The 26,477-nt window shown below is 42.8% G+C and overlaps 1 protein-coding gene across 6 annotated transcripts in view; it reads left to right on the forward strand.

Annotated features, from left to right (window-relative positions):
• The window catches only part of ACVR1 (activin A receptor type 1), a 123,858-nt gene that overhangs the window by 80,939 nt on the left and 16,442 nt on the right, over positions 1-26,477 (forward strand). For 3 of the 6 annotated variants that reach the window (XM_023756103.1, XM_014457986.2, XM_006091243.3), the window contains exons 4-7: positions 10,843-11,106; positions 13,263-13,474; positions 17,261-17,360; positions 20,992-21,138. In XM_023756103.1, the coding sequence (XP_023611871.1) occupies positions 10,843-11,106; positions 13,263-13,474; positions 17,261-17,360; positions 20,992-21,138 (723 nt within the window). Of the gene's footprint in view, positions 1-3,847; positions 4,182-4,767; positions 5,299-10,842; positions 11,107-13,262; positions 13,475-17,260; positions 17,361-20,991; positions 21,139-26,477 lie in introns of all 6 variants that reach the window. The other 3 variants (XM_023756104.1, XM_014457987.2, XM_023756105.1) reach the window with 3 other exon arrangements.

Here is a 26,477-nt window from a genome sequence, read left to right on the forward strand (position 1 = left end):
TTGTTGGATAAGGCAAAGGTCACAGGACGGCACAAGGAACATCGGCAGAAAGGGCCTCCATATCACACTGGGCTGGGTTGGGGACACCAGCCCAGGGAGATGAGGTCCGGAAGGATGAACAGGCAGGAGACCAGTGAAGGAATGACTGAGTAGGACTTGTTAGGCAGGGCAGGGATCGAGCCCAGAGAAGTGAGGCGATGTTGGATATTGCCTGGGAAGTCCCACCGGCTGAGCCGCCTGGAGAAGGGATTCCGGTTGAGAGCTGAGGCCTTACTAGCTTGGCAGGGTCTTGTGCGTGGGGGCAGCGAGAGCTCTTGAAAGATTAAGTAGGGGCAGTTGGTGTGTTCTGGAAGAGTTGTGGGTGAAAGTGGATCACAGGGCATGGCAAGATGAGAGGTAAAGGGATGAGAAAATGTGGTCCCCCTGCAGTGTGCGTCAGGGAAGCCCACACGCTGCATGTTCAAAGGCCTCCAATTCAATGATGGCAAACAACAAAAAGAAGCAAGAAAACAAACCAAACCTTAGTTCAAAGAGTAGACCTTTGATCCAGGCGGTTCACAAACAATAACAGCGGCGGCAAACAACGCTCATCTAGTAATAACTCCACGGCTACTTTTATTATGAAAGCAGATGTCTGAGCCGCTGACTTTTCTAGCAACTTTTGGGAGACATTTAAATCCCTCTCGCTGGCCCTTTGTTCCTGTGTTGCCATGGAGTGTCAATAAGCCCAGCTCAGAATAACCCGGGCAGTGAGACGGGAGTACAGCTTGCTCACTGGCATGTTGGCTGGCCAGGTTACACTGTTTTCATTGCTCCCGTCTTGGGAGGAGCACCGGGCAGCTGGTTGCCCTGGCAGCTGTGAAAGGTGTATGTCTCTTGGCTGCCCAGAGTTTGAAATGCAACCAAAACTTGCCTGCCTACTGAGCATGTGCAGCTCCAGATTGATCTGATAGCAACTGAAAATAGCTCACTGAGCACCTGTCCCTTGTACACCAGCCCCTGGCCGACTGCCATTGAGGACAGTGTGGACTCACTTGGTGGATAGGTGAGGGGCTGGGTAGATTTCAATGGTGTTTAGGAAGATCTTGGGAACCTTGGCTATGGCTTAAAAGGAAGAAAAAAAAATCAGCAGGCTCTTCGGAGCTGTTCTACTTGGCGCTTCTGTGGTTAGTGGGTGGCCACAGTGGCTGTGTATGTACAGTATGTGGTGAAGAATCCACACAGTTCTCTTTGCTCAGCCAAACTGTGGTCCAATAGACTGAGAGGTAGAGTTTTCTCTTGGAGGGAAAGGCTTTCCTACAAGCACTCCTGGATAGTAGCCATCCATGGTTTATGCTGCCTTCGCTTAGAAACCAATTGAGATAAACTAATTTCCTACTTGCTCTTTAATCCCCAATGATTGTCAGCCGATCACTTCTACAAGGTGTCTCTGAGCTAAATTATTCTTTCTCAGCAGTCCAAATTTGGGCACAGAATAGAGTCGCAGCGTGTTGGGAGCTGTCTGTTCCCCTTTGGGACTCCTTCCATTTACTTCTGGGCTTTCATCTCTTCAGCGGGTTGCCATTGTTGGGCATGCTTGGCACGCCAGTGTGGATGGAAGCAGACTCTGGAAGGAAATACTTCTGAAATGACTGGTGGTATTAAAGCTACTATTTAAAAGTGACCCTTCGTAGATACTTGGGTTATCTTTAGGCCGTCAGTGCTCTGCAGCTCCAGGAGCCAAAGAGAATCTGCGGAAACGCTGGCCTGTGGCTCGCCGTGGTTTGTGTTTAGATATTCTTGCTCTCTTGCCAGTGGCCTCGTGACACGTCTCGGCTTCAGCTGCCTTTCTTCTGCCCAGGCCCACGATGACTGTGGAAGCTGGGAATGGTGTGCTCTGCCACAGAGAGTGCGGGGGAGGGAGTGTGTGTTTGAAAAGCCAGATCTGGTTCACAGAACCACAAAGAAATGTTTCGGTTTCTACCTTCAGGGTCAACACCTGGAGCCTTTCTGTGGGCTCAGGGAGAATGACCAAAACTCCACCCGCTCATGGTGACTGTTGGATCTTAAGTTTATGGCTAATAAGCCTTCTTAAGGGTCTTAAATTTAGGAGTTAACAAATTCTTGTGAATCCTATTAATTAGACCGATAGGGGAGAGAAGATATACAATGCAAAGGTCAAGTGATAAAGTCTGGAATGCAGATGCACAAGGCTTATATTCATGGGATGGAAGGCATGGGGTTCATTTCTGCATTAACCTTTCATGGAGTTCTGCTAGGGCCCTGGGACATGAATTGGGAAATTGGGGGATAGGGAATAGCACTATGAGAGATGCTTGGGCTCTGCCCAGTTTCTCACCCTTGAATATCTTACTCTCTGTGGCCTCATCTGGGCAGGAAAGAAAACAGTCTAGAAATTACCTTGTTCCCTCTGTGCTTTTCTCTGGAGTCAGGTAGGGTAGGGAGCCAGGGAGGAGAAATGTAAGGAATTCCGCAGTTTTCACCTTTAGCTTTTGGGTTCCACAATGCCTGGAGGCTGGTTCTGTAAGACAGTTGTTCAACAAATTGGCGCAGTGCCCATCTTTTGAAGGGTTTATCTCTGTGGTTTGAAAGCTTCCGGAAAGGGTGTGGCAGTGTGGTGGCGGCTTGCAGATGCTAAGCAGAGCAAAGACTGGCTACCTTGGAGGCCTGTTCCCTGAGTCCCCGAGAAAAAGGCCTAGAGGAGGGCACCCGAGGGAAGGAGAGGTGGGCGCTGGGTGCTGAGGCTGCCCCCGAGTTCCTTCTCCACTGTCCTTTCCCAACTAGCCCTTGTTTAAGGCTTCCTTTAAAACCAAAACTTTCCATGTAGACCCTGGGTAGGCAATCTTCTCTGGAGCAGGAACAGCCAGAGGGACAGGAACACCTCTCCACTGAGAACAGACCTAGCCAGGAGCATTCTGTAGATGGTGCCATATCCCTGGCTCTCTCCTAAACCCGAACAGGGAGTGACTTTATGAAATGTGTATAACCCACCAGGACATTTCCCCTCCTCCTTCAGACTGCGGTACAATTACTTCCCGTGGCCGGAGTGTCCCTCAGACACGGGCATTGTCAGTATGCGGGATGGGGAGGGGGTATGTTCTCTCCACAAGAATCCCTCAGTAGGTCATTTCCATTAGGCCTTGCCATTGTTTGCTTTTCTGAAGCAGATTCAAGAAGTTTGAAAACACAAGTGAAGAAAGGGGTCATTCTTTTCTCCATGTTCATAGCCCTTTAGGAGCTGCTTCACAGACACGGCATCTGGGTGAAAGGCAAGTCTTTGATCCATTCAGGGGATCATAAAAAACATGGAAAAGACAGACCGATATTGTCTTAGGTCAGTGCCCCATAATGTTAGTCACTTAAACACAGACTGCGTTTTTGGCTTTGAAATGGAAGGTGTGGCTGCTGCAATAGGCTTCATTTACAGGGATTATTTCACAGACAGGGAGTCAGCCAGACACAAAATAAACAGATGGCACTTTTTCCCTCTCTCAGCTCTAGCAGTTCAAGTGCAGTATGACTTCGGAATCCTTATCACCTTCAGCAAAGCAAGAGGGGGAAAATGATGTAATTCGCTCTTCCCCGCTGCCTGCTGAGCACGCCGTTCTTTTCCCAATAGGAGAGAAATGGCAGCAAAGACCAGGGGCATGGTTTTCACTGCCGAGCAGCGAGCCCCGCATGACCCCTCTCAGCCGACTGGAGTCAGGCACTTACTGTGTTTTGATCGTAGAAGCCAAAAGTCCTCAAATCAACCATCCAAGGAAGGACCACTTGTAACAGCCCTGCTGCTCTATAATGTATTAATTCCCTGTTTTAGGAACTCCTGTGTTTTACCTCTTTCTCCTAGCAAACAAACAAGCAAACAAAAAACCCAGCACACCCCAAGAAGGATGGATTTTCCACACTTGTGAGCCCGGGTAGGAGAGCAGATGTGAGGCCGTGGCAAGCTGCTCTCGGAGGGAGTGGTTTGCACAGACATGCTGGCTAGGTGACTAAGCCTTGCCTTAAGATCTCTGCTGACATTTAAAGACTTTATGGGCACAGTCTGCTCTGAAAACCAGCATCATGTCTCTTCCCACCTCTGAATCCTTTCTGTGAAGAGAAAATTCATTCTGAAGCAGATAGTCCTCAGGCTGGTGGTACTCCTGCCAAGTACTGAGGCCGTTGAGGGGTCTGGAATGGTGAGCACAGGAGGCTCGGTTCCTACCCTCATGGGGCTCACAGTGAGGAAAGACTTAGACATTGAACAGGCGTACACACACGTTTGTGAGTGTGGACAGGTGGTTTCTACTTTAAATTTGGCTGTGTGAGCAAAGGCTCTTTGAGGAAATGATGTGTAAGGAAGATCTGAGGGGAGCATAAGAACTAACTAGGGGGTTGGGAGTGTCGGCAGGAAGGGAACTAAGCATCCAGGTGGAGGGAATTCCATACCTAAAGGGCCTGAGACCCTGAGGCAGGAAGAGGCCTTCTAAGAACTGAAGGGATCTGGGGGAAGGCTGAAGAGGCAGAGGTCAGGTCCACCAGGACTTTTGTAGGCCAGATGAATGATTTTGCCAATTTTGAGAGGAGTGGAAGCCAGAGAGCATCAGGCTTGTACATCTGAATAAGGGTGGCATTGGCTGAGTTAGGGAACCTTGAGGAAGAACACACCTGGAGTGGAGGCATCATGAGTTCAAAATCTTGGAAATCCTAACACCATTATTTTGTTGTTATTTGAATAGAATGTGATCTCATTCAAATTTTTCTCTTCTCTCTCTTAACTCCTAGAACACATTTTCTTCTTGGCTTTCCAACTTCAGCAAGTATCAACTTCTCTCATCAGAAAAAAAAAGAGTGATTTATCATGAGTGTTTTTTCATCAGAGCATTTGGGCACTTGGTATATTTGAGCCCTGAGCACATCGCCTGCCTGCCTGCTGCCAGACCATCAGATGCCCTTCACGCGGCGTTCCGGACGGACCTCTGTGTTTCTGTCGTACGAGCTGGCTTGCTGGCAGTGCTACCTGGCATTGCAGAATCCTTCCTTAAGCCTTTGTTTAATGCCAGAGACCTCAAATGCTTTCAGATTCTGGAGAGGTGCCAAACTGTACTCTCGGATTAGGAGACCATGGAAGGACTCCCATATCTATAAGCCCTCATATAAGCCGTCATTTTGAATGAATGAATCATTGATACTGTTGGAAGGAGTCCAGGGATGTTTGGCGTTCCTTTTTTAGCCTATAAAGTTCTGAGCTGTTGGACTTTTATAACCATCCTCTAATAACCACGTGTGTTGGTTTTTTTTGTGTGCTACTTTGAGGTGAGCCCATAAGAAATTCAGGCTGTTCCTGGGATCACAGTTAGAGACTGGTTTCCTTGTAGCATTTCCTCATTTGTTTGTTGTGTCACAGATGTTATTGGGAAATGTGGGGTTTTGTGCACCATTTAGAATGATGATCAGTTTAAATGCCTTAAAGCATCAGGGAGTGCATGACTAGACAGGTGTGAGGGAGAGAGGGAGAACATTGGGGAGAAGAAGTCCAAGTTCGTCCTGTTGTGCCTGGATTGCTCAAGTCCCACTCAAAACGCACAGGTGAACGCTTTTACTATGAGGTACAAGATTATCCCAGACTGTGGACAAGTTTGAAAAGTTCATGGCGCTCTTTGCTCTGCCTCTTCCTCTGCCAGGCTAGGATTGGGCCATGCGACTAGGTGTGCCCAGATGGCGAGGTATTACCCAGAACAAAACAGTCTTTTCAAAGATTTGGCTGTGGTGAACCCCTGAGTCCCGAGCCTGCACCTCTGTTTGGGGAGCCAGCCCTGGATCCTCCCAAGGGCCATTGAACTCTGCTGCTCCCAGCCAGACACAGGCTCAAGTGTGCTCCGGGGCCTTGCTCGGGATACAAAGGGCACGCGGTGCCAGCCATAACACTGAGTAATGCCGGGAGGTGCCTTCTAGAACAGACAATGTGGGCGAGCTCCTCAGAGAGGGAATACCTCTGGCTTGACTTTTAAATGACTAAATTATTGAAATCATTGTCGGTTAGGTGGAGTAGACTTGCCTTCTGCCAGGACACTTCCTGGTTATTTAATAGGCAAGTGTGAAATACTTCCTATCAGATGTGGCGCCTCCTGTCAGTACGGTGGGAGATCAGTCAGAGGAGGCGATTATCTTTATTGTGCACAGTATTCATATCACAGTCTGCGAGGTGAGAGGTCTGCAGACCCTTGCCTTTGGCCCTGAGAGGGGTTTTGTGATCATTCTCGTACCCTTACTCCCCTCCCACCACAATCCCGCCCCAAGTGAAATATCACAGGCCCACACATGTTATGGTTATTCCCAAAATTTGACAGGACTTTATAAAACAGTGAGTCATGGGCGTTCTGGGGCCAGCTGTGTTCCTTAGAATTGTGAATATTAAGATCTGAAAGTGCTGCTACCTTGCTTTTAACTTGGTTGAATTAGTAATCCTAGCTCGGAAAATCCTTTTGGCATCTCTTTGACTAATCCACTTTGCCGGATCAAGTTGCCAAAGTGGCATTTAACCAACGTGTATGCGTGTGCGCAGACGTGCGCATGTGGTCATTTTTCTGTTCCTAGGAACCTAGGGTCTTTATATTTGTCTGTATATGAAAAAGAGATACATGAAGGGCTCTGCTCATTAGTTATGTGGGAATGTACACATTCAGAGGGTGAAATGTGGATGAGAAACAAAATAGGACGAAGTTGGTGAAAGTTTTATGTTTTCCCATGAGCTAACTGCTGGACTGAGCTCATGGCTCCTCTATATCCGAGTTTGAGTTAATTATTACATATCATTAACAGCTGTCTTTCTTCCCTTTTTTTTCCTTGATTGTGGAGGGGAGGATATGAAAACTCTGTTGTTTTGACATCTTACTGAAAAGAATCACTAACTTAGAAGTAGTTAACCCTGATCATCTGTACTCAACCACCATAGGAATATAAAGATTCACAGAGACTGTTTGAGAAATGAATGAACCCCTTTGACTTAGTTTATGAGCCCATAGTGAGTACAGTGGGTTGAATTTCACTAAAGACCATATTTACTTGAGGCTGTTCAATTCTGGCAAAATTCTTTAGGTTACAGTCCAAACCTCTGACAGTCCCCACGTCCTGTTAGAAACCACCGACCTTGGAAAGGTCTTGCATCTGTGGATGCAGAGTTCAGTCTGGGCTGGAACTTTAAAAGTAGACTTCGCTCTGAGAGCACATTAGAAGAATTATTATTATTGTGTTTTTAAAAATTTGACAGTTTTTACTAGAACCACAAAGTGTCATTAATTCCTTGGTCCTCTGGACCATCCATTTCCATAGGATCAATGATCAGTGAGCCCTCTGTTGTCTAGAGTTACAGCTGTCCCTTGGTACCCTCTGGAGATTGGTTCCAGGACCACCCCCCAAGTCTGTGTATGCCCAAGTCTGTCATATAAAATGGCAAAGTATTTGCATACAACCTATGCGCATCCTCCTATACATTTTAAGTCTTCTCTCGATTACATATGTAATACAATGTAAATGCTATGTAAATAGTTATATTGTTTAGGGAAGTGGTCGGCAAACTCATTAGTCAACAGAGCCAAATATCAACAGTACTTCTTCAAAATAGACTCGCCCAGGCCGAAAACCGACTTCTGCGCATGGGCCACGAAGTTTCAATCGCACTGTACGTGCGCCCGCACGTGGTATTTTGTGGAAGAGCCACACTCAAGGGGCCAAAAAGCCGCATGTGGCTCATGAGCCGTGTTTGCCGACCACGGGTTTAGGGAATAATGACAAGAAAAAAGTCTGTACAATCATTGTAGGATTAACTACATAGTATAGACCAGTGATGGCGAACCTTTTGAGCTCAGCGTGTCAGCATTTTGAAAAACCCTAACTTAACTCTGGTGCCGTGTCACATAGAAATTTTTTGATATTTGCAACCATAGTAAAACAAAGATTTATATTTTTGGTATTTATTTTATATATTTAAATGCCATTTAACAAAGAAAAATCAGCCAAAAACATGAGTTCGCGTGTCACCTCTGACACGCGGGTCATAGGTTCGCCATCACTGGTATAGACACATCAGCAACAACATAACATTTTTTTTCTCCAAATATTTCTCTCTGGGGTAAATTGAATCTGTACATGTGGAACCCGCGGGTATGGAGGGCCAGCGTGCTTGTTTATAGTTGTTCCTAGTGCACCGTAGTACAGCGAGTTAAGTAATTCGTACTCTTTATCCATTATCAGTCTATGAACAGCGAATCACTCTCCTATTTTATTTTACCTCTTCATCCCAACTCTAACCCCTCAACCCCAACTTACTGTCAACAGACACAACCTCTTTAATGTGTTAGGTATGTATTCTTGGATATATGTAGTCTTTAAAAAATACTTTAGGGTTTTAAAATAGAGTCTTTATGTTTTGAATTTTACCAGAAATTGCGTTATTGCGGCATTTTTAAATATAGCCTTTCTTAATTTCCCTGCTGTAGATTACAAACAAGTCAATACGACCTACTAGCACCCTCCTCCCTTCTGCCCATCCGTTTCCCTCCAAAGAATCATCACCTGTCGGGCAACATTTGTTGGCAGCCCTCAGCCAGCTTTGTGCCATTCGAGAGTGGCAAGCATGTCTAGACTCCCTAGAAATATTATCTTTCAACTCGCTTTTGGCAAGTGTAAACTTTTTGCTGGATTATGTCAACAGATATATATATATGTTTCTCATCCTCATCGAAATAAATTGGTGCTGGAATTTCTCTTGGATTTCTCTAGGCAGGGAAAATAAAGACCATCTCTTGGCTCATTACAGTTTTTGCTCATTAAAAATGTCTGAGGGCTTTTGAGTCTCGGGGGGTGAGTTGGTGACATACATATACTGTCAGCGGCTATTTTGGATTTTCTGCTTCCAGGCATGTCTTTGCTCTTGGATAAGCCCCTTGTGGTTTTCAAAAGAACTAGCAAGTCAATTATAAATAGAAGGCCTTGTGTCTGTGTCTGCATGCACTTACTCTGTGGGACGAGGCACCCACATTTCAGTGGGCAGTGAACTATTTTCACTTTGAAGAGGGAAGAAGAAAGATTAAGAATGCCATTTTTCCCCCTTTTTGAGATAACCCACGTCTCTGCGCGCACCCACACAAATCTGTGTAAATGAACTTGACATTTTCAAAGACCTTACCTTAAGGTCTCTTAAAAGCACAGCCACCCGACCGGTTATTTTAAGAAAGAAGCAGTTATCTCGCAGACCTGTGGCAGAGGGTTCAGGATGAGAAGGCAGACGGTCTGTGCCTTCGACCATCCCAGGGAGCTCGGAATGTCCTTATATGAACAGTGCTAGGATGAATGTGGCCACGGCTAACTAATCAGTGGCTTCTAGGACGTGGCTGTTTATATTCTATCCTCACTTTCCTTCCCCGCTAGTAACTAGTGGAAACTGTTGTGACCAGCAAGTCTGAACTAATCGTTCTAACAAGAGGGCCCAGGGGCGAAAGAGCATATGAAAAATGAAACTGCAAATGAGGGTTTCAGAAAGAGACAGGAGTCTGCTGAGGTCTGCTTCCCTGACGATACATTTCTGCCTCTTTCCATTGCGTCGTAGGCCCACCAGGTGCGGGCTGTGCCTTGGATCCCATCTGTGACCTTATTGTTCAAACATTGTTCTGCTCCCTTTGTCTTCTTGTGCCCTCATCCTCAATAACTGCTGCCAAACTTTTTTTCTGCCACTTGAAAATATGTCAGCAGCTATGAATTTCCGTTGTAATTAATGTAAAAACTTCAGTATTATTACTGTTTAAAAATTAGTCTAGGCATCTAGCTTAAAGTATTGATAATATGGGTTTGTAATTTTAGACTTGTAAACTCTTACCATGTGGTATATAGCTGAAGCAGACCGGTAACAGCAGGACCGTGACCATTTCTTGTATTACTGGTTGATGAAGATTTGTATGGAGCTAGCAGGAATGGGCATTAACAGCTGCCATAAATAGGTTGTCCCCCAAAAACGTATACACGCTTTAACAGCTAATAGCTCAATTTTGAAAACGAAATGTACTTTTTTAAAGCTTTATTGTTGAAAGTATTACAGATGCCCTCTTTTCCCCCCTTGATCTCTCCTAGCCCACCCCTGACCCCCCACCCCAGACTTTCACCATCCTATTGTCTGTGTCCACGGGTTATGCATATATGCATACAAGTTCATTGGTTGATCTCTTCCCACCCACCCTCCCCTCCTGCCTTCCCTCTGAGGTTCAGAAGTCTGTTCCATGCTTCCATGTCTCTGGATCTGTTTTGTTCATCAGGTTATTTTGTTCACTAGATTCCATGTATGAGTGAGATCATGGGATACTTGTCTCTCTTTGACTGGCTTACCTCGCCTAGCGTAATATTCTCCAGGTTCAAAACGAAATGTAATTTAATAAACACTGCCTTTATAATTATTCAAAGTGTGTATTCATTTTTTGGCACACACTATATTTAGGAACCATCCTTTTTCTTACACAAAATAAAAGAGATGAGCATTATGTTCTGGTAAAACATTTCATTTTGATGAAGGAATTAGGAGATGAGGGCCCATTGGGCTGAAGATAACACATAAACCACAGTGGGAGAAACTCATTTTCTGGAGCCTGTGGACAAATGATAACCACTCTTTGGCCTAGTAGAATCTAAAAGAGTACACAGCTTATATAAATGAGTTTATATACTCAGTAGTGATTATCATTTGGTACTTGGTCAAGTGAGAGATACAAGACCACAGAATGTGGACAATGGTCTTGGAGAAACTGTCTTATTCCCCCCATGGGTGTATAATCCATTCAGTGACTCCCCCTCTTCCTCTCTATCCTTCTACAGATGAGAAGCCCAAGGTGAACCCCAAACTGTACATGTGTGTGTGTGAAGGCCTCTCCTGTGGGAACGAGGACCACTGTGAAGGCCAGCAGTGCTTCTCCTCACTGAGCATAAACGATGGCTTCCACGTCTACCAGAAAGGCTGCTTCCAGGTCTATGAGCAGGGGAAGATGACCTGTAAGACCCCGCCATCGCCTGGCCAGGCCGTGGAGTGCTGCCAGGGGGACTGGTGCAACAGGAACATCACGGCCCAGCTGCCCACTAAAGGTTCTCACGCACTTGTCTGTTTTTAGATCAAGGGTTTTTGTTAGTGTTGGGCTGATTCTCTGTGGGTTACAGATGGGAGTGGCTCCAAGGCTTTCCTCCAACTCTTTGAACCAGAGGCAATGGGTGACAGGGAAGGTGGTTCTGGGTGAAGAAGAGAAAGGCACAACCTGTAGAATCTAAAAGGAGGAGAATGGACATTTTTGGGGAAAGTCAACAAGGCAATGTCCACCTCAGGGACATCTTGGCTGGCCAGGTCTCTCTCAGCAGTCACACGAAGGTGGACAACAGTTCCTGATGCCTTTCCAGTTAATGAGCCAGGATGCCATTCGACATTTCAGAAAACATTCTGCTTAGTAAAGAGTTGAGTGTGTAGGGAGGAAAATGGAACCTAAGACTTAGGTGCCTGAGTGGAAAACCTCTTCTTTATAAGGAAGGAGACAAAGAAAGGCTCACTAAAAGCTCATGTCCTATTCCCAGTGATCCACCACTGAATCGTGAAGCTGTGTGAGACTTCCCATGAACCTTGGAGTTGATGTGGAATCTTCTCTGTGTCATATTCAATGTGGGTTCCGAAGCCAATGGAAATCAGTCCTCCTCTGAAATTGTTTCCCCATGAAATGAGCCTGAACTTGCTAGCTCAGAGTTCCTACAAATATTAAAGTACCTTAGTCTGTGTAGATTCACTCTAAGGCAAATTTACTTTTAATAATATCGTACATTTTTAATAGGCATGGTTATTTAATTTTGCTCTCACAAAAGGAGAATCAACCCAAAAAATGGAGTAGGAGAAGCTAGTGGGAGCATCCACTGCTGGAAATGTCAGCCAGCGAGGGAGGAGACTCAAAAAATGAAAAAGACTGATGCACGGTCACGTTACAGTAATTGCTGAAAATATGGTGATGACCTTCAGGCATACAGAAAAGGTTAAATTCTGATAAGCAAATAGGTTTGAATAATAAAAGACAGTTTTTAAAAGAGAGATTAGGTACTTAAATGGTTACAGCTAAAACGCTTACCTGATGGAATACAACTGTACTCTTAAACTTTGTGAGTTTACTTGTTATTAATAGAGTGGGGAGACATGAAGAAATGTCTGCATTCACACAAAAATTATATCTCTAGTTTGAAAAGTTCCTAGCCTCTGAGTTGTAATAGGAAAGTTATTTTCTTTACTTAAGGAATTTCTAATTTAATTAGAGAGGTGTAATATTTATAATTTAATGTTGTATATAATTAGTTTTACACTTTATAGTACAAGTGATACGTGCCATGGGGTATATTGCCAAGTGGTTGATTAAATTAGTTGGATTCGGAAAGTTAAAAGAAATGTATAAAGGAAACTAGGCTTGAGATTGGATCGCTGAAGGGGCCAGGGACGTGGAAAATAGTAACTCATATGTTGGGAAGAACGGGGCTTGGTGACAATGTCATGAAGGCGTCTGAAATTCAGAGAGAATTATTGTTTTGTGATCTTTTAATTATGGACCTTCACTATCCAAGTAAGAAAATTTGATTGAACTCACTAGGCAGGTAGAAAGTCTTTGAGAATGTTTGCTTTAGTAAGTGTTGAGTCATGAACATTTGGATGGATAATGTAAGGACGCCTGAAGAGTCAGTGAATGGATGTTTTGAATGAGTGAATGGATGTTGAAGACATTGAGTAAAAGAACAGATGAAGGAATAGGTTCCTAGGCGAAAACATGATATAAAAAGATCAATGAGAATTCAGCAACAAACATCTAGGATACGTTGGAGAGATTGGGCAATTTGGTCTTAACTCAGCACTATCTCCTAGGGATAGTAGAGCATAATGTCTGTCTGCAAGGGGCTGATGATAAAATATCCTTACAAATCAAATCCAAGTTAATAAGAGTAGCACCAGAGATTTGTATAGTACTCTATATTTTAAAAGCACTCTCATATATGTGCATTAATACAGTTGGTTCTCAATGGAATTTTTCCAATTGTGTCTAAATGAGTACTAGCTAAAATGACTGGGCTCTTGGCCAGGTGTTAGGAAGTATGTTAGTTTTAACACTTTGTGACTTGTGAGACTTTGTGGTCAGGATCTGGAGCTACCTGTTAGGGTATTGGTCATCAATATTAAATAATAAGTAAACATTGATCCTTACAACCGTTTTCGCCCCCATTTCCAGGGAAATCCTTTTCTGGAACACAGAATTTTCACTTGGAGGTCGGCCTCATCATTCTGTCCGTAGTGTTCGCAGTATGCCTTCTAGCTTGCCTACTGGGAGTCGCTCTCCGAAAATTTAAAAGGCGCAACCAAGAACGCCTCAATCCCAGAGATGTGGAGTACGGCACCATCGAAGGGCTCATCACCACCAATGTTGGAGACAGCACTTTAGCAGTGAGTTGTCACCCTAGCATCCCAAGCATAAGGAAGATGGCTGAGGGTGCCTTCTTGTTTTGAGCATGAAAGCTAACAGTAACTGGTGACTGGACAGTGTGCACACATAGCACTGGCCATACACATCCTAAGCTAGCATGTGCTGGCACCTGTCTGGTCTCCCCTATTGGAGAACATTCATTTCAGACAGTGTTTATATTAAATGAGAGATGGGATTTACTTTAGCAGATTTTGGGGGAGTAAGGGGAAAGTGCCCTGCTGGCGGTGGGGGCGAGAGGAGAGCCTTGGAATTTATGGTACTCAGTTACTTTTTTCTTTTAGCAATAAAAGTGCTTTTATAACAAGCACCTTTTGCTTAGTATTAAAAATCACTCTTCCTTCTAGATTATTTTAACACCCTGTAATTTAAGACTTTAAAATTTGACATTCAAAAAAGAAGCTATTAAATTTTTCACGCTCCTGTGCTGCCCCCTTGTGGAGTGCAGTCATGTGGCTAAACCCAGTGATGTCCAGGAGAGAGATGTGCATCATGTATGTAATTTTAAATTTTCTAGTAGCTACCTTAAAAAAAGTAAAAACAAAACAAAACCCCAGATGATATTAATTTCAACAATATATTTAACCTAATATATATAGTTATAATTTCAACATATAATCATAAAGAATTACTAATAAGACATTTTACTCCTTTTTTAAACTAAGATTTCAAAATATGGTATGTATTTTACACATACAGCCTACAATAGTTCAGACTAGCACAGTTCACTTGCTCAGTGTCAGCATGTGGCTAGCAGCTACCCTAATGAACAGCACAAGGTTGAAACTATTGTATTTATATGCATTAAAAGTACTCTTGTGTATTTCTAAATGAGGAAATCACAGTAAAAAGTGACTGTCTTCCTTTTTTTTTACAATTTAAATTTGTTTTTCAAGTGTTATTGTTTTTAAAAATATATTTTTGTATTGATTTCAGAGAGGAAGGGAGAGGGAAAGAGAGATAGAAACATCAATGATGAGAGAGAATTATTGACCCACACCTCCCACTGTGGATCGAGCCCGCAACCTGGGCATATTCCCCTAACGGGGAATCGACCTCCTATGGGTCGATGCTCAACCACTGAGCCATGCCAGCTGGGCTCAAGTGTTAATTTTAAAGAGACTTTAAAAAGTGGAAAAGGGAATTATTTGCTATGAAAGGGTTATCGTAAAGTGCAAAAGAAAAAAGCATAAATGTTCTAAAAGGATACTATGCTGAGTGAGTCTGGTGCCTACTCTGAAAAAGGCATCACACCAGTGAGTGTTAGAGAGGTGTTAAAAACATACTCATACCAAATCAAGATTCCTTTTCATAATCTGATGAATTGAAAGACAAGGTAATCATTTTGTAATGGGAGTCAATGTTATTTAATGCCATGATCATGTGTCACTTAAGATCCTCTTGTGTTAAATCTTCTAGACAATATGCTTAAAAGTGTCTGACATTTCTGTAGTTAAGCCTGACCTGCAACTTCCTTTTTACTGGAGAAGACGTGCCCTTGACAATCTTTGCAGCTCAGGTCCTGCACCTGGACCATTTTTGGTGAGCTGTTCAAACATTGGGTAAGAGCAGATCCAGGCTGGAAAATATCCCATCCTGCTGCCTTCCCCAGTACTGGGCCACCCGTCAGATGTACTTTTTGGTATGAAAAAGGGGGAAGACCCTTGTTGGGCTTCCTGTTACCTACCTATTTAAATTGTAGTATAGCAAAACTGGGGAAAAAGAGAGGACATGTTATTCCAAAAAGTAGAGGATTACAGTTTTTTGTTAGAAAAGTACTTAGAGGTTAATTTCACATTTTGAGGAAAATTAAATAAGTTTATTGAATTAGCAGCAAGAACATACAAGGCTGCCCAGGCTGGTGTGGCTTGGTTGATTGGGCATTGTCCCGTGTACCAAAAGGTTGCTGGTTCGATTCCCAGTCAGGGCACATGCCCGGGTTTCTGGCTTCATCTCTAGTAGGGAGTGTGTGGAAACTGATCCATGTTATGCTCTCACATTGATGTTTCTCTCTCCCTCTCCTTCTCTTCCCCCTCTCTCTTAAAATCAATAAAACATCTTTTTAAAAAAAGAAGATAGAAGGATAAATCCTGACAAAGATTTAACAAAGCAAGATTCAGAAATAGACTTGTCAGAACTTCATTCCTCAGAACAGCTAACATAACTAATCACCATGGACAATAATAGGAATATCTTGTGCAAATTACTGTTTAAATAGTTTTTATAATTTTGAAAGAGGGATGGGAGTATATGCTAAAATGGCCTTCTCAACTCAACCATGTTAGATGACAGTATAGTGCGATATAACAACACAGTAAACAACACTATTTAAAACAAGTTGTCCCTATTGGTCTTCATACTTGCTCATTTAAGCAATATGCTCATGTATGATTCAACAAAGCACATCTTACTAAACAGCTCCCTCACGTTGAAAAGCAGCCTTGGGATCTCAGAGTTGAAGTAGATGTTTGGATATCTTTTGTTGATTTCCTCCCCATCCCCATCCTGGGGACCAGGGTTATATATTATGGCAAAAATAACGTATTAGTTTAATTTTCTGGATTATTCTCTCAAAATGTTGAGTAAATAAAGAGAAAAAAAGAACATCAAATAGATGGTTAGGGGAATGTGGAAGTCTCCTTCATCTTACTCAATTCCTGTTGATTATCCATTTTGTGGTTTTAAGGATTCTAAATTTTTTTCTTTTGGATATTCAGCTTTTGGTAATTTTGCTGATCAACAGTACTTCACAGTGGTACTCAGAATAAAAAAAAAAGATGAAATTCAAACAAATCAGTGTATCGTATTAACAGGCCAGCTAAAACGTTTGGGAAAGGATGAGGAATGTCAGCTCACTGTGACTGCAACCTTAACCACCATCACACGGGGGCACAATAATGTATATTGCAGACAATCCATTTCTGATACAGAAAGACCTCTGCTTTCTTCTTTTCCTAAGAAGGAAAAGTTTATGAGTGAACTCATGGGGACTCTTTTTCATAATATGTTATTTGTTAGAAGTAGATTTGGGGCATGGTTTTATGTTTCCAATGAAAGCTTTAGCTTTTCTGAGTCGTGGCTAACTCCCATCAAGAGATGACACGTAGGTGTTAATTTTTTGACCCCTTTGCTCCTCACTCACTTAAAAGGGTAACACCTCCATCCAGGTAGCCCCTCTGTGCTGGAGTGTGCCAGTTGGATGAACCATGTGGCCACTGGTGTGTCTTTCTACTACATGAGTGCCATCTGTTCCTTATTCCTAATTCGTATGTTTCTAATGAGAGCCCCTTAGTTGGCATGTCAGCTAGAGGGGATCCTCTGCTAGATAATGAATGACAAGCAGAGTAGAATATGGTCAGTTGGGCCCAGCCTGGGACTTGAAGCTCTTTTCTCTTCTTTTTGCTCTACTTGGTCTTTGTTCTGCTACTTTCCCTGTGCTCAGCCTGGGCTTTCTGATTCCCGTCTTCGACTTTGTCCACTCAACTTCTTTATATATTTAATTCTAAAACTGTTAGTGCATGAAAGGACCACGCAACCCCCAGGAAAACCTATCCTGTATTAGGGAAAGGATAGGCTTCTGGTTTTTCTAATAAAACCAGTGCTTCTAATAAAACCAGTGATAGCGGCTGTTCACGCACACTAATGGCAGCCAGGGTGCTGCGCTGTGTGAGTGATAACGCGATGCATGCTCATGCTCAATTCGAGGGCTCTTTCTCATCAGTGTCTTTTCTCCTTGTCTCGAACCACAGGATTTACTGGATCACTCGTGTACGTCGGGAAGCGGCTCTGGCCTTCCTTTTCTGGTGCAGAGAACAGTGGCTCGTCAGATCACACTGTTGGAGTGTGTCGGTAAGGCATTTTCTCTTCCTTTGCGGGTTATGTGCGGTGTTAGTTGTGGTTCTGGAAGGAGGATGGCACTTGGGAAAATCTGTTTCTTGTTTCCTAACATCGGGAGGTGGGGGGTAGCCATGTGGTGTGGCTTTGTCTCTGTTCTCTGTGTGACTTGTGTTGGAGCACCTGAACGTGCACAAGTCCTTGTCCAAGGAGTCCGTCACTAGTTAGTAGAGACCATGCTTAGTCAGAAGCTTTCAGTTGCAAGTCCACCCTTTGGGATGACGGAAATGCTTGAAACATGAATGAATAGGGCTGCTCCTCATTGTAGGTATTGGATGATCCGAGGTAAGTAGGCTTTAGGACCATAAACTTGCTTATTACAAGTTTCTAATCCCTCTCACTCTTCCCCTGCCTTTTAAAATAATGAAATAATCTGTTTAAACAAGATATATATATATTTCTCTATGGCCATTCACAGTTTTTCCATATAGGAACATATTTACGCATAGATGTAATCATAGTGTGTGTACAATTTGTGTCCCTTTTTTTAGTTTTAAGCTCACATTTCCCCTTTTTGTACACATCGTAAATATATTTAAAGACTGTGTAATAATCATCTATTGAATATTCATTTTTCTGTAACAGTACTACTTGAGAAAGATTTTGCACCCATTGCTTCACTCTTTTGAGTCCTCAGAATAAATTCCTAGGAATTAGGATTCTGGGTCAAAATTTATGACTTTTTTATTGCTTGTTTTATATATTACTGGATTTTCCCCTACAAAGATGGTACCAAATGCTTTTATTTATTTTTTAAAAAATTTAAAAGATTTTTAAGTTGATTTTTAGAGAGAGAGGAAGGGAGAGGGAGAGAGAGAGAGAGAAACATCGATATGAGAGCAGAACATCGATCAGCTGCCTTTGCACACACCTCCCCCCTGCCCCTGACTGGGGATTGAGCATGTGCCCTGACCGGGAATCGAACTGGCAACCTTTCAGTGCAGGGATGATGCCCAACAAACTGAGCCACATTGGTCAGGGCCCTAATGTTTTTATTTCAAAGTTTCATTTTTTATTAGTTGTGGTGGATAGTTGCCAGCCACATGATAGTTTTCATTAATTTCTCCTTTAGACGCCATGCAGGGATGACCACAGTAGTGCTAGTGGGTTGGCAATATCTCTGTCCTCTCCTCCTGATTCTCCTGGTTCCTCTGGGCTGGACTCGGCAGCTTTGGGGGAGGTGGCTCCCTCCACCACTTGGCTGCTGTGCTCTGGCTTTTCTCACTGTTTTCCGGGAAACCAGGACACCCCTAAACCCAGTAGTAGAAAGGGGGACGGACAGGGATAGTAAGAGCAGCAAGTCCCAACTCAGGCACACAGGCGGTCAGCTGGAGCCTGTTGCCTCTTCTCTAAGTCTGCAGCTCCTCGACTGTTTCCGAACACCACTTCACACTGCTTCTCCGCAGTGGAGAAAATAAAAAGGTCCCAAGTGTGCTCATTGCATCCAGCCAGCATTGTCCTTTTGGACCAGTTAACATCTTATTGGATTATGAACCAGGGATTCTGGCTACTGGTGAGAAGGCAGTGAAGGGAGACACGTGCCCCTTTCACCCCCATCCTCACCATTCACAGGGCAGCAGGTCTCAAGGACGGTCCTCAGAGATTGACTCCAGAGTTCAAAGGGCAAAATAATGTTGCACCTTTAAACATATATACTGTTTCTGGTTATAGAGATATTCTTCAGTCATTTTTGAAATAATGTAATTTCAAATATAGCATTTTGTTGGTTTAGTGCTGAAGACTTGAGTAAAAGCAATGCCTTTTTTAGTAGCTTATCGTGTTCATGTGCTATAGTTTAAATAAAAATGTATGTGATGAATTGCTTGGATAGTATGTTATCATTATTGGTTCAAAAGCAAAGAAGCTGGACTAGATCAGTTCTTTTCCAGGCGATGACCAGTGAACCCCTAAATTTCAGAGGCCTTATGGATCCCCTTTGCAGGCAGCTCTGCTTCTGTTTTCAGGGATATATTCATAAGGATGCATTTGTAAGAAGCATTTGACAACATAAAAGAGTTTGAGAACCATTGAAGTAGGTTTCTATTTTAATTCTCTCTACTTATCCTGACATTCATTTCTGTTTTCTTTAAAAAAAAAAAAAAAAAAAGACTTGAAGGGAACTTTTTAGTAATGGCCCCAATTCTCTGGGAAAATTTTCTCTCCTTCCTGATGAGACTCTGAGGACAAAGGGCAACTAAAGATAAGGAAGGGAACTAAGGCAGGAAAAGATTAGCCTATCATTTCCTAGCAGCTGATTTTGTAATATCTTGCCCCCAGCCTTCATCTTGAGCTACAAATTCTGGGCAGTTGACTTTATTAACTGATTTTATTAAAATTAATCTTGTGCTATTTTGTGTGACCTGACAAGGGCTCCCAGTGACCACTTACTGACCACATTTAACATCCTTTTGGATTAGTAATTGCTATTTAGTAGGAACATTGTTTGTTCTAAGGAAATCTAAATTGAGTGGTTTTGATCATGTTTCAGGTGAGTCACCCGGACAGACATGCTTTCTCTCTCCTTGTTTGGGTTTTTGGCGGCTTAGTTGTTCAGCAAAGAGCTGTCTTCCTGTCTGTGCAGGTGGTGCCACAGCTGCTTATTACCAGCCGCGATTCCCAGCAGCACTTGCCTGGGTAGAAAGCCCCACTGCGCTGCAAGTTGTATCTCCTGCTGCATGATTATCTAGGTGCCGCACACGTACCCCTTGATTATACCCCGTGTTGATCCCCAGAGTCTTGTGGTAATTACCTCCTCCTCCCAACCTCCCTGCTCACCCCTTTCTATAATTAAGGAGAAGGGTGGCAGAGGGCGCATGGAGTTGACAAGCCGATAGTTGTGTTGCTGCTGCCGGAGAGGGAAGGCACCCAGCAGAATCATCACAGCTAGTCACCACATTCTGCAAAATGTCTTCTCCATTTGGTCTTTTCCGTGTGGCCCAGGGTGGCATTGCAGGGGCTGTCTCACAAGCAAATACCCATGACCAATGTCAGAAATCAGGACTGTTCTGGGATTACGTGTTTAAGACTTTGCAAATCCTCTTTTGAACTGTATCCTCCGCCAAGAAATCCTTTAGGGATGGCAGTGGCTGCTTGTCGATCCCCTTCTCAGCATTGTTTTTTGTCTGTTTGTGTGTGATTGCCTTTTTAACCCTTCAGAACAACACATCTCAAACTCAACGGTCTCCTTTTTGAAACATATAAATGTCTATGTAAAGCCGTATACATGTTTTTGTCCTTCCACACCACACTGAAATCTAATGATCGGTACCATTTTCTAAGTTTTGCTAACTTTCATGTGCTTTTAAAAACTCTGTGTTTCAGACTCTTTAGTAGAGGAATTCAAATGTAAAACTTTATCGTGTGCAGCTAATTGTACCGTGCAGATACTGAGGGTGTTTAACTTGTGATCACAGTGGAGTGGCTGGGAGGGGCAGGTTCTACCTTTACAGGTAAAAGGTCCTGGTATTTATGTCCCCAAATTGAGTTTTCCCAGTAAACAGTGGGCATGGTTAAGAGTTGCAGGTATGCACTTTATTGGCAACCTCTTCTGTCCTGTCTAATGTCACCTCTGTGCTGCTTTCCACAGGGAAAGGCAGGTATGGTGAGGTGTGGAGGGGCAGCTGGCAAGGGGAGAATGTTGCTGTGAAGATCTTCTCCTCCCGGGATGAGAAGTCGTGGTTCAGGGAAACAGAATTGTACAACACTGTGATGCTGAGGCATGAAAATATTTTAGGTGAGTACCAGGGTGATTCCCCTCATGATTTTTATCTAGAAAGAAATCATTTGCTTGCCTTTGCCCTCTCTGATGGGGTGCCTGTGAATTTTCCAGTCTCTCCTGAAAAGCGATATAGGGATCTTGCGCATGTATATACTGTTTAATTTTTTAAAACTAATTTCTTGTTTATATCTGCAGAGAAGTGAAATTGGAAGGTTCTCTCAATGATGAAAAGGAAATTGTTATTGTTCCCTCTCATTCTGCAGGTTGTCATTTAAACAACAGAAATTTGCCCCATATTGTTCACTTCAAGGCTTCCTCGGTGGTTCTACTTATCCCACACCCTTGTTGAATATTTATTACTTGAATCAAACTAAGAAAGCTCTTTGGATGATTTCCTAGAGATTCACAGCTCCCAGGGACATCGTAATTAAATGCACATTCCCTCAAACTAGGCATCGTTTTTTAAAGCCCAGATTTACAGAGGGATTTAGCATACATTTTAATTTGGAAACTAAAGCTTAAAAACATTTGTGAAATATGTGGAGAGCTCATTGAAAATACTGCTATGGAATTATAAAGGGTGAGAATATTCCTTGCGTCCATTGGCGTATATGTTTTTTGAAAAGTTTCTGTAAATGTGTTTATACTAATACATCCTTGACGAATGCTGCATGGTGTGCTTTTTAATTGATGGATATAAAGTTCATATAGAATTTGACCTGTAGAAGATAGTGTTGGACACGTTGTGACTATTGGATTAGGTTCGGCATACACAAAGCTATTTGCAGAATTTATTTCTATTCCGGTACAGTCATTCGCAGTATAAATTTCAGTCAGTGACGAACAACCTATACAACAGTGGTCCCATAAGATGATAATGGCTGGAAAATTCCTGTCGCCCAGGACATTGTAGCTATGGAAATGTTGTAGCACAACACATTACTCACATTTTTGTGGTGATGCTGGTGTAATCAAATCTGTGCTGCCAGTCGTATAAAAGTATAGCACAAACGGTAATGCACAGTACATAATACTTGATAATGAATGGCTATGTTACTGGCTTATGTGTTTACTATGCTATACTTTGTCATTATTTTAGAGTATACTCTTTCTACTTATAAAAAGAAAGTTTACTGTAAAACAGTATGCCGTGTTATGCAAGCAACAGCCTCATAGTTTCCGTGTTTACCATGTCTCTTGATTGCATCATTTTTTTCTTGTGCTTGATTTAATCTCATTTTATAAATTTAGTGTCGCTTAAGTGTATAGTGTTTATAAAGTCTACAGTAGTGTGCAGTCATGCCCTAGGCCTTCACATTCACTCATCATTTACTTACTCACTGACTCACCCAGAGCAACTTCCTCTCCTGCAAACTACATTCATGGTAAGTACTCTATACAGGTGGACCATATTTTATCTTTGACAACACATTTTTTACTGTACCTGTTCTATGTTTAGACACACAAATACTATTGTGTTATAATTGCCGACAGTATTCAATACAGTAGCATGCTGTACAGGTTTATAGCCTAGGAGCAAGAGGCTGACTATATAGCCTCGGTGTGTGGTAGTCTATACCATCTAAGTACACTGTATGATGTTCTCACAGTGACAGAATTGCCTACCAACACATTTATCAGAATGTATCCCCATCGTTACACAGTGTTTGACTGTAGTGCCAATTTAGTATTAAACCTGAGCCAGGTTGTCTGCAAATAATGGTTTGACAGTTGTCCAAAGCTTTGCTTCATCAGTATGGTGGTATGTTCCATCTCAGAATTATCTCAGTTTCTGCTGTTGACTTTTGCCCTTCCCTTTCCCCTGGGGCCCTAGTCATCACCTAATCCTCCTCCCTTATATTGTGGTTCTTGGTCTTCCCTTTCCAATCCTTCTCTCTATAATGAGATATCTTCCCCTGGGGAGCTGAGATACTTCTGCTCTATGTGTCTGCTGACTCCCACATTGCTTGCAGCAATCGTGACTTCTGGGCCTGACATGACAGACTCCCTATTTTGGGCTCCAAGGATTCTCTGAAGCATCCTGTACAAATATACCCACATGCAGCCACTTCTGATGTTTGCCCTTCCTTGGGATTGCCATGGACAGTCAAGTCTCTGTGCCTTTGTTCACATTGTTTTTGATCACCCACTCTTCCTGTCCCACCCTCCAACCACGCCTTCCTCCATCAGAACCTCTGAGTGCCCTTCCAGTATCTCCCAGTAGATTTAATTGTGCTTTTCTGCACTCCTCACATTGAACCTCTGCTATAAGTCTTATCACACATTGTCTTGTGTTGTGGATGGATGCATGTGTGTAACAACAGTAATGATGACAAGAGCAATAGTGATGACTAGTTACTAGCAGTTATGTGTGATTTCTCATTTAAGCTTCATCACAACCATAAGAGGCAAGGTACTCTTGTTTCTCACTTTTAACTGATGAGATGACTGAGGTACACGGAGATTAACATCACCCAGCAGATGACGAAATAGTAGAACTGAAAATCACACTGGGCACTCTAACACTTAACCACAGTTGTGTACTCTATACTGTAGTTGGCTAGATGGTCATAGACTAATAGAGTTGTTTCTTGCAGTGGTTCTCAACCTGTGGGTCGCGACCCCTGAAAATGCATCCTGCAAATCAGATATTTACATTACAATTCATAACAGTAGCAAAATTACAGTTATGAAGTAGCAGCGAAAATAGTTTTATGGTTGGGGGTCACCACAACATGAGGAACTGTATTAATTAAAGGGTCGTGGCATTAGGAAGGCTGAGAACCACTGGCTCAGGGTATGAAGTGAAAATTCATCAACCGTCAAAATTACCCTCTAGTGTACCAATTTTTCCTCTGAAACTGAAACAGTTTGAAGTTGTGCAACAGATAAAGCATTGGTTGTGTTAGAAGCTGTGAGGTACAAGAAGTGCTTAGCTTTAAACACTAGCATTACTCTTACTGGGCAGATGCACATTGCTAAGAAGCATGCGGGTCTGAGACTTATTGAAGGAAGGACATATTTGGGCATCCCCTCTCATTCTCTGGGGCCCGCAGCCTCACTGAGCAAAATGCTCTGGATATCACTGTGCTATGCAAATAGTCACTTTATCCATGCACTTAAGTTAAATGACCTATGATACCACTCCATTACAATGAGGACAAGAATTATTTCCATTGTTTTTGCTTTCACATTCAACACTGAGGACAGTACACTACCCATGGAAGGTGCTCAGTAAATATTTATTAGGTTGGGTTTAATCACAAGGGAAATTTGAAGGTCACATTTGCAATATGATTTCCTGTGAGAGAACTTAAGTTTCCTTAGTGTGATCACAGAGGGAAAAACATTGTCCATTTATTATTACCAACGATTCACGGAAATTCTGAATTCATGAGCTCTTGCCACCCTCATCATAATTACAGCCAATGGATTGATCTTACTGTGTAGCCTTTTCATTGAGAAAGCTTGTAGAAATGCATAAACTTTTTTGTTAAACTTCTTTCCCTGCTTTACAAGTTTTCTGGATATAGAGATTTAAGGCTTTTTGTGATCATTTTCTCTTCCATTAAAAGAGCATATTGTGTTTTGAATATCAGACCATGATTTCCCCCCATCCTTGAGTATTACTAACTCTAGCTCCCCAAATACATAGTTAAATTACACACACAAATACATACATATATACAGTATACACATGCATACATGTAAAACTCTGGGCCCTCATTGTTTATCCTCCCAATTAAACTTGTAAAACAGTATCTTTCAAATGGACTAGTTTGGACTTCAACTCTTCCTTTTGCTGTGACTGGTGTAGAAGTCAACAGCTAAATGAGTAATGGGAAGCCCTGTTGTGTAGTGGAAATTTGGAAAACCGGTTTCTACTCTCAGCACCATTGGAGGCCCACTTTGTGAGTTGGGGCCAAAGTTCTATATTTCTGCACATTCTTTTCTTCACTGCTAAAACCAAAGAGGTTGAGAATTACCTTACACTGTTTTAAAAAAAATTGTTTTAAATATACATAACACGATATTTACCATGGTTACCATACTAAGTGAAGTGTACAGCTCAGTGTAACAGAGCACGTGCACGTCATGTGACAGTCACCACCCTCCATCTCCAGAACCTTCTCATACTCTTAAAAGGTACTGCCTAACATTTTCATCAGTCATCATTTCTGGAGATCAATGGGAAGTAAAGGAAACTGTCCACAAAAGATACTACATTACAAAATCATTGTGGTTGTCATTGAATCCTGGGCTATTTTAACGTATAATAATAACCAACTGTTCTTGAACACTTACTATGTGTTAGGCATCACCTGAAGTATTTTGTTTCTAATAACTCTTATTCTCACAGTAGCCCTTTAAGGTAGATGATGATGTTACCCATGTCTTAGAAGGAAGAGATTTTATGTGAGCTGTGCTAGATGATGCAGCTTGGGAATGATGAACCAGTGTGGGAACCCAGGAGTTCATTTCTGGGGCCCAGCACGCAGCACCTCGCTCTACTGTGTGGTGGTCTCCCTCCCCAGCCGTCAGAGCCACCCATGCCTGGTTCCTGGGAGATCACCAGGGAGAGGCTCCCAAGGAGCACTGATTACTTCCCTCAAGATTTGGGCTTTTATTTTAGCTCTCAAGGAGCCTGGAGGATGCCTTTCGCTGTTTAAGAGGCTTTTGCCCTGGTCACCTTCTGTCCCTATTATGAACACATCCAGGGCTGTGCCAGAGTTCCAACCTACAGGCACCTGTTCAATCTCCACAAACAGAAGAACTTTGACTCAAAATGCAATCCTATATAATAAAAGGGTAATATGCAAATGGACTGAACTGCGGAACCACCTGAATGCCCTCGGCCACTCGCCCCGGCCAGCCCCACCCCTGAGCAGGTACCTGGACCCCGAGTGGCGGTGGGGCCAGCTGGCAAACCGCCTGTGGCCCCTAGCCCCTACCAGCCCGCCCCTGATGGCCCCCATTGGGGTGGGCCGGCTGGACCCCACCAGTGCAAGCATTCGTGCACCGGGCCTCTAGTTATCTTATAAAAATGCTCTAGCCTTTTGAAGAAAGTGGAGTAATATAATTCACACCTGAAATACAGCTTTTTAAAATCTTGCTTATTTAAAAGTTTTTTTTCCTGAAGGTCTAGAGCAGCGATTTTCAACCTTTTTCATCTCATGGCACACATAAATTAATTACTAAAATTCTGTGGCATACCAAAAAATGTATTTTTTGCCAATCTGACAAAAAAATAGGTATGATTTTTATTGATTTACAAAATAATAACAACAATAATAGTAATTACTTACCCTTTTTGCTCCAAAATAACTAAAAAAAAAAAAAAATCAGGTTCCTAT

This window comes from Myotis lucifugus, unplaced genomic scaffold, assembly GCF_000147115.1.
Source record: "Myotis lucifugus unplaced genomic scaffold, Myoluc2.0 scaffold_89, whole genome shotgun sequence".
NCBI lineage: Eukaryota > Metazoa > Chordata > Mammalia > Chiroptera > Vespertilionidae > Myotis > Myotis lucifugus.